At 48.3% G+C, this 8,887-nt stretch overlaps 2 protein-coding genes across 2 annotated transcripts; both read right to left on the reverse strand.

Annotated features, from left to right (window-relative positions):
* Positions 1–232: 232 nt before the first annotated feature.
* P884DRAFT_209010 (uncharacterized protein) lies at positions 233–1,536 on the reverse strand (the record flags this gene model as incomplete). The annotated part of the gene is made up of 2 exons (XM_069438913.1): positions 233–801; positions 900–1,536. The coding sequence occupies 2 exons, from the start codon at positions 1,534–1,536 to the stop codon at positions 233–235; spliced, it is 1,206 nt and encodes a 401-aa protein (XP_069294634.1).
* Positions 1,537–2,686: 1,150 nt separating this feature from the next.
* On the reverse strand, positions 2,687–6,454 carry P884DRAFT_208965 (RNA dependent RNA polymerase-domain-containing protein; the record flags this gene model as incomplete). Its single annotated transcript, XM_069438911.1, has 4 exons — positions 2,687–3,158; positions 3,219–3,553; positions 3,614–3,922; positions 4,001–6,454. 4 exons carry the CDS (start codon positions 6,452–6,454, stop codon positions 2,687–2,689), a joined length of 3,570 nt encoding a protein of 1,189 aa, XP_069294635.1.
* Between the last annotated feature and the right edge of the window lie 2,433 nt (positions 6,455–8,887).

Consider the following 8,887-nt stretch of genomic DNA (forward strand, 5'->3'; position numbering starts at 1 on the left):
GCTCTCGAAGACCGTCCCGCTCCCGGAATATGCACGCCCACCTGATTCATCCCCTCTTGGAAGTTGATGTCCAGATGTAGGTATAACCCGCCGACCCCTTTTCAACTCCTGTCCAGTCCTGCTTGCTGTAGCTGTTGAAGCCATAGTTGATACATCCATGCTAACACTCTTGTATGGCTCTCTGAACTCCGGAATCCTGTCTTCAAGACTGTGCTGTCTCGTTTCAGTCAATTTACGGCTCGCCCCAGATCTCGTCAGCGATCTGCCGGACGAGCGCTAGCTTCTTCTTCTCGTCCTCCTCGGTAAGCGGGTAGCCACTCTCGTGGGTGCTGAACCCGCACTGCGGGCTGACAGAAATACGCTTGAGAGCCTCCTCGCGGGTCTGGTTACTGCCCTCTGCGACGAAATCCGCCGCTTGGTAGATGCGTCTCTTTACTTCTTCCTTGTCTTCTAGCTCCCGGACCTTGGTAGAGATGGCCCCGATCACAACATTCTTGTCCTTGGGGAGGAACTTGAGCGGCTCGAAACCGCCGGCCCGCTCTGTGTCGTACTCTAGGTAGAAGGTGTTGACTTTGAGCTTCTGGAAGAGCTTCTGCGCGATCACGTCGTAGCCTCCCTCGGCGAAAAACTTCCCTCCTATGAAGTTTCCGCGACAGAGGTGCACCCCCGTGTGGAAGTCGGCCGGCAGCTTGCTGACACAGTCATTGTATAGCTCGATGTAAGCGTCCAGGAGGTCGTCGACGGTCCCAATGTTGTCCGGGTCCTCAGCCCACCCTTGCCGGAACTTGTCGGAACAAAAGTCTAGGGAGTCTCGGTCAGATGCCGAAATGCCAAAAAAAAAAAAGGGGGGGGAGGGGGGCCTCATTCCCCAGACTGTAACAGGGACCAGGAACACTTACATGCCAGACCAGGATCGTCAAACTGAACGTTACGTAGCCCTGCCTTGTAGAGCTGATCCAGCTCGGCCTGGTAGACCTTGGCCACGTCCTTGAAGTACTCGGCGTCGTTCGCGTATGCTTCCTTGGTATAAGCCCGGCCTTGCTTGTAACGCATGTGAAACCAGGCTGGCGTGATCATGGTGAGCTTGATATTTGCCCACTCGCTCTGCGGCACAAACTTTTGCACAAGACGAAGCTCGTGGAGGTTGGACCGCGACTTCTCGGGATTATGTCTCAGCTTCGACCCGGTGATGACCGACTCTCCTGGCATAACCTTTCGCGAGACTGAAACAAGCGAACAGACATCGGGATGGTAAAGTCTAAATAGTTCTTCGTTGGCGTCTTCAAGTCGGACGGTACCCTCAAACTCGTGCCACATAAGCCCCCAAAAACGGGTACGAGGGTACTCGCCACTAGTCACCGCCTTAAAGCCTAACTCCTGCTGTAGCTTCACTATATTTGCTACAGCCTCCTCTTCGATAGCAGGTAGGCCGGCCTCATCTGGGTTTAAACCCTTTTCACGGATGGCTGCACGAACCTCTAGTAGCTTTTGAGGCCGTAGGAGGGAGCCCATATGTTCGGCGCGGAACGGCGGCATGGCGGGCGAGCAAACGGAAGGTCTTTTCTCGTGGTGAAGAATATCTAATAAGAGGTCTGGAAGGCAAAACAAGAAAGGTGAGATGTGGTAGGAGGGGGGAGGCTTGAGATGGTCATCACATAAGGGAGCGGGGCCCCGCAATACCAATTGACCCCTGATGGGACATGTTGGGTCAATTCAGCCAAAGAAAGCATGCCGACCCGCTTGGAGGATCCGACGTGCAGGCCCAGGGGTGGATCCCCGACCTTGTCCGGTAAGAGTGCGGGGACAGGCGAGTTATGAATGGTTGATTTGTTTTTATGGGCTGTATGTGGAGCCTTGATGTGTGGTTCGGAGGCAAGATCTGCCACCGGAGATTACTGTGTACACGAGAGAGGGTTCCCCCCTCCAAGTCATCTCGTTGAATATTTGGCTTAATTAGAGTAAACTTGTATATGGATTATACTTACAAGATAGAAGGAAATGAAGAGGAAGAGTTAAACAATGTTCGGAGTGATGGATTTAGAGAAGGGATTACTAGAAGCCTTGAAAAAGGAGGAAAACCCGAGAGGTATCATTAATTAGGGCTATAGAAAAAAATGTCGGGTAAGGGCGGCAGGGTTCATTAGGCAATAGAGAAATGGGAATAGAGTTATTATTATAAAAAGGTAAAAAAGTTTTATGGCAAGGAAGTTTGACAGATCGAGAATTAGCAAATCATATAGAAAACGGAGGGAGGATAGTTATCAGAGTGAGGGCAAGGCTGGAAAATAGTAGAGCAGATTCGAATAAGAACGGTGTTTTTGCTGAGAGAAATAAATATAAAGGTGAAGAAGGTAGGATGTTTCGAGGTTAAGAATGTAAGAGAAGAGAAGAATAGGTTTACGGATCTCTAAAGTAGTTAGGGTTAATAGGTAGAAATTGAGAGTTAATAGGAAAATCAACTAGGAAATGTCAAGAGCAGATTTGTAGTTTGAAATTTAGCAATTTGTTAAAACTCAATGATATTTCAGTTTTAGAGAGAGGAATTAGGATAGAGAGTGTAGGATGTTCTGGCAGGCAAGAAAAACAGTAGGGTAATTTAGGATCATACAGGATACGTGCTCTTGTTTTGGTCTTAGGGTTTTCTTTTAGGTTCAATCCTCTTTGATGAACTACCGCCTTGACAGTATTATACTCTTGTTAAGTCTACCGCCTGCTGAAATCTCGCTGCCAAAATCTCGCCGCCATCATGGAGATATTCCTTGATGCCTCTCCGTTTTTGGAGAGCGCTCAGCTCTTGTATCAGTGTCGCGGCTGCTACGACTTTGAAGCTCTCGAGGTTCCGAGCGGAACTGCGAGGTCTGGGGCGCGTATCCCGAGATCTCTTTTCGCAGCCAATACAGAGACAAGCGAGACAGAGTTCAAGCGCATCCAACTCACTAGTATAGCCCCTGACTGAAGGCGGGTTGCGCATTTCGTGGGTGATCCACGTTGCAATGTGTTCGAACTCGTCCTTGAGCTTGACAGACCGATCGCGCTGTCGGGGAGTTTGGACGCCACGCTTGTTGATGATATAACCGACGAAGACTTCCAGTTCCGTCAAGGGCTGGTGTGGTTGGTCTGCTAAGTCGACCATGACCCCGTGAATGGCGTCTTCGTAGCTGCGAAGAGGTTAGGTATTATATTCAAGTACAATTATAACGACGGAATCTCTGACGTACGCGTGAAGAATTCCCAGTGCCTGATTCGACCTATGCCGCCATTCGACGGGCCCTATCTCGCTCACCCGTTGCTTGAGAGCCGCGAGCATCTCATCCCAGAAAGACGGGCCCCTGGCCTTGATGATCATCTTGATGTCCTTGGACCAAATTTTTCGTTCGTCGACTGCCCTGTAGAGTTGTCCAATGATCCTTTCCGATTTGTAGTATCCGTACCGAGGCTGTCCCTCCTCGTCCTCGCTGTCACTGTCCTCCTGTACGACGTGATCGTCAAGAGAAATGTTTGACTTGTCATGTACCGTGATCGACGGTCCTGGGGCGAGGAAGTCTGGCCTCCACTTTCGGACCCGAGGTGCCCTAGATAGGTCGACTGCTTGACCTGTTTTAGAGAAGTCAACGGCCGAAGAGTGTAGTTCGGCAAGCGCGATACAATTCTGGTCCCGTGTACCATCTTCCTTCTGATCAGCTAGGATCATGTGACGGATAGCAATCACCCCAAGCTGGTCAGTCTTCATGAAGTCGACGAAAAAGGCCGCTATGTCCGCCAAGGTAACAGGCCTGTTGAGCTCCGGGGGTGTGGTTCGCCCATAGTCAGCAGGCTGATAGGTCGTCAAGGCGCCGACCACTTCGGGGTCCCAAATCACGTGGAACACATCGCCATCCAAATCGCCGCCAGAGAGCTGGCTAGGGAGGTCTCGGGAGCCCCACTTGCTAAAGACGAGGCAGTTGCGGAGCTGGGTCAAGGGATGGCCCTCTGGCGGGATCGTGTTGTAGGCAATCTGAACGTCTCCCGGGTGCAACGCGGGCGAGCGGGTAACCAGGAGGGGTCCGGGTTCCGGGGGCTGAGCGTAGCGGCCCTCTTCCGTGTCGAACGTCACGTATACTTGTCCTTCTTTGAGAAACCCTGTTTCATCCATGACTCCAAAAAGGGTTATTCCTTCGCGGACAGGGATACGGGACTTGTGCTTGAGCAAGCGAAGCTCGCGGAGCAAGATGATCTCGACAGCGCCGCGAAGAAAGCTATCTTGTCTGTAGTCGACGCCCATGGCCTCCGTCTGGCGGAGGAAATCGTGTAGTCTAATGCTCTCGGCAACCTTCTGCATCCTGATGAAGCTGGCCGTGTTGTACACCGAGGCAGAAATGCCTCGCAATCTCTGAAGCTCGGTGCTCTGGAGGTTCAGAAACCACTCGTCGGGCGCCTTCATGTCTTCGAGAATCTTGATGAGCTGACGATTCAGGACCATGGGCATAGGTCTGGACGCCATGTCGCAGATTTCGAGCTGCTTGTCGTTGCTCGCAAACTTGATCATGGAGTCGCGGATGCATATCCGGCGACCCTCCAAGAGCGGATCCAGAGCCAACATTCCCTTGGCTCCGGCCCAGCGAATCTGGAGGCAAGTCGGGAACCCCTTGGACTTGGGAATAACTTTGTATACGGCACTGAGGGCATCATGAGAAATCGTCCCGATCCCATCGCTGAAGACGCGCCCGTTCCGCTCAACGTCGGGGATTCTCGAGACCTGAATCCCATACTCGTCCAGGTCAAGGGCCCAAGGCGTCTCTGAAAAGGCTTGGCCAATGCGGGCAGCTCGTCGGGCTGGCGACCTGATGTCGTTAAAGTCGCCAAGAGTCTCGATGATGAAGTCAGGACCGTGGCGCTGGTTTTGATGAAAGAAGGGTGCAGATAACCATGCTGAGTGGGCACGGAGAGACGAGTGAGAGAAACCCAGGAGCTTATAGACTCTGCCCGCAATCTGTATGCCATCTGACAGGATGGATTTGAATCGATTGTAAATGCGGTCGAGCGAGACCTTGGAATTGAAAAAGAGGTCATTACCAGCCTCGTCACAGAACTGCGCCCTGATGAAGTATGAGTGGTTCGGAAACTTTCGGAGGACACGGTTCATAGGTTCAAGCTCTGGGCCGTGAAGCAGGACGCTGGTCGGCGTGACAACCACTCTAAAGATGCGAGTCCTGTCCTGGGTTTCCTCGAATATCCTTGCTCTTGGGGAAGCGCCCTCCCGAACGAGGGACTCAGACTCTTCTAGGTATGCCATAATACCGTCCACTTCAAACATGTCCGGGTTTCCGTAGGGACTCGGGTAGTCGATCCAGTCAAAGAGCTTTTTGAAAGCATCGACAGAGACGGGAGGCGGGCCCCCTGTCTTCCTGGCCGCCTCGAAGCGCTGGATTAACCTTTGAGCCAGGGCAGAGATGGTAGTCGGATGAAGGTACCCGTTTGTCATGAGGGCCTGGAGGAGAAACAGCAGGTCAAATGGTAATGAGTTGGCGCGATGGTGCTGGTCGAGCTGGTTCTGCAGGCGTGCCGCCGCGTCCGCAAATGGCAACTCGGCTGCTTGTTGGAAACCGAACTCGTAGCGGGTGACTGGAAAGAGCTCCTCGCGAGTGAGCCTCAGCATCTCTACCTCAAAGTCGTTCATGACGTGTCCGGTAATGGGGACAGGCACAAGGAAGTGATAAACTAAGCAGTAGGGAGATATGCGGGCGTGGTCGCGGTCGATAGCATCGAGCCTTTGACGTGAGGGTGCCGACTTTCGATTGTGCAAGAAACTGGAAATCAACTCATAGCCCGTGTGTTCCAGTTCCAAGATGGTCGGTGCCCAATAGAGAATGACTGTGGCGCTACCGTTCTGACGCCAGAGAAGCTCGACGATGCTCTGGTACAAAATTCGCAGCTGGATTTTGCATCTGGTCAGGGTAATGATGAGGCATCTCCGAGCAAACTTGACATGACAAGGCTCAGTAACAGTCCATTCGGCGTTGAATGTCAGCCTCCCGTGGGTAAAGGCGTGGTGGCCACAACTCAACTCGGTGGCCTGGAGCGTCTTGGTCGGCTTCTCCGCGTCCGCCTCATCGTAGGTGCGCTGGCTGGCTTCATGTTCGATGGTCTTAAGTACGATTTCATCGGGCTTCCTGTCACTGGGTTTGCAATAGACTTTCCGACCCATCAGCTCCAGACGGGCTTGCGTCGGTGGGTGTTTGGGCTTGCGCAGCTGAAAGGCCTGAGAGCGAGTCGGATGGATTGGTTCTTCTCCATAATGCCTCAAGAATTCCGCACCCTCGGCCTCGCGGCGAAACGTGATGCGCCCCGTCGTTGTTTTCCTTTGTTTCTCAACCAAGTACTCCTTGATGGATAGCTGTTCCATTAACGGTTGAAGTTGCTTTTCTAGACCCCGGTCTGCCAGATGAACGGGTAGATTTCGAAGAAAAACCTCCATCGTTATAGGTACTTTCGTCTTGCTGGCGAAGCCAAGTGTGAAGAATACCTCAGATACTTAAGGTATACGGAAAATTGGGCTCTCAGGGCAAAGGTTGGGATTGTTTGACTAAAAGACTTGAGAGCGCTAACACGAAAAGATAACCCTCCGTACCGTCGTGCTCTGTACGGGTTAGTTCTGTAGAAGAGTTGGAAGGAAGTTGAAAGGGTTATCATCCAGCTATCATACGCAAATGCGGTCCTTTATACATATAACTAGCAAATGTGCACATTCTGCACTACAATACGCCACGTTTAAATATAGGACGACAACGACTATTCTAGCTTTGCTTGACAAACCACACAGCACAGAACCTTGAAAAGTACGTGTCTACTTCACACTGGTCATCACAGCCAACATCTGCGGTGAGGCCCGCGATGCTGCTGACTGGAGATGTGACTGGACAAGCCAACGGTCTTGAGACCTACCCCGCATCTTACACCGTCCTAAGCACAAGTGTTGGTCCCGCCTTGTCTTCCCCCCACATACACGTACACAGACACATGCTACACCAGTTTTACAGGCCACACCAACATATAGCTATATACAGTTAGATAGATAGACTGAACGTGTAAAAAGGCCCCTGATAGAAGATGGTTCCAATAGATAGAAGATCTCCTTCCTACGTTTGCTAGCCCGATAGCTCTATATAAGTAGAGGATAGGAAGAAAGAACCCTCCGTTTGCCAGCCCGTTTGCTAGATCCACAGGGCTTATCTTATCTAACCTTACATGATAGACGTGTCTATAGACAACGTATTATATTAAGTCCCCTGCCTAGAAGGAAAAACGTAATACCTATACTACGGCTCTAAATAGCTCTTAAATGCGCTATCTTTCTATAGTAATATTATAATAGAAAGTAGTAATATTATCCTATTATTATAGTGTCTTATATATCTTCCTATTAGCTATCTATAACTAGGCTTAGGACTAGAATTAAGTCCTTTCTATTTGACGATACCTTTTCATAAAGGTATCTATATAGGCGTTTGCCTTACATCACTTAAGCTATAGTAGGTTGACCTCCTTAACGTGCTTAGTATTCGTTAATTAACTTATATATATAGTATAGCTAGAAATCGGTCTTCTAGATATTATATTTATAGCTAAGTCCTTTCTATTTGACTAGATACTTATACTTACTATATATAAGCTTATAGTTCTAGATATACCTAAGTTTGTACTTGTGTTTAGATTTTAAATTACTATCGGTATAGCTATCTTTAATAGGGTTAGGAGGCAGTATAGTATCGTTATATAGGTTAGAGTTAGGAGGAGTAGGTAATAAGTATATTACTAATATTATAGGATAGATATCTATATTTATTAGTAATTAAAGATAGTACACTAAGTAGCTAATACATTTAACGATTTTAAATAGACCTGTATATTACTAGGATAGTTTATACTACGGCCATCTAGGTAAGTAGTAACTATAATAGAGGTATAGATATACTTAGTCATTAGGCTTAAATTTAATATTATAGTAGTTAGTATTATATCTATATTTAGCTCTAGCTACTATAAAGTCTATTACTATCTAAACATCTTAGTATAGATATTTATATAGGACTAGGATATTTTATATCGTTTTTAATAATAGCACTATTAGCACTTCTAGTAGCCTAGCTAGTTTAAAACCATATAGTAGCTTATAGGGAGATATACTAATAGCTAGGTATCTTTTCTATTTCCCTAACTATATATAGGCTTAGGGTTAGGCTAATATTATATAAAATGCTATATGTAAATTCATATTCTAATAGACTAGACCTCGGCCTATCTAGAACAGCTTTCCGTTTCTTTATATCTATTTTCGTTAATTAGTTATATATTTTTAAAATATATTCAATGTTTTTTTTCCAAAGTCGATCTCTTGTCATCTTGCCCCACCAACCTACCATGCACCCAATCAGAACACTTTTTACAACAAAAACCCGATTTGGCTTAGACTAGCCCCACCTGCCCTACACCCAATCAGAACACTTTTTACAACAAAAACCCGATTTGGCTTAGACTAGCCCCACCTACCCTGCACCCAATCATAACACTTTCAACAACAGAAACCGCATTTGGCCAGCACCTGCCCCACCTACCCTGCACCCAATCATAACACTTTCAACAACAGAAACCGCATTTGGCCAGCACCTGCCCTACCTACCCTATACCCAATCATAATACCTGCTCTAAATAACAGAAACCACATTTGCTTCGCACGTTGATACCTGACGATGCCTAACTAGGCCAGTTCTTCTATCTAACAACTTAATAAATCAAGCAATTCTGCTTAGCCATTTTAAATTGCTCTTTGAACTCCATTACGTAGCTATAGTTAACTTCTATCTCCGTGATCTTCCATACCGTGGTTCCAACCGAAGTATCTCGAAACAAC

This window comes from Thermothelomyces heterothallicus (genome assembly GCF_042370625.1).
Source record: "Thermothelomyces heterothallicus CBS 202.75 unplaced genomic scaffold P884_scaffold_27, whole genome shotgun sequence".
NCBI classification, from domain to species: Eukaryota; Fungi; Ascomycota; class Sordariomycetes; order Sordariales; family Chaetomiaceae; genus Thermothelomyces; species Thermothelomyces heterothallicus.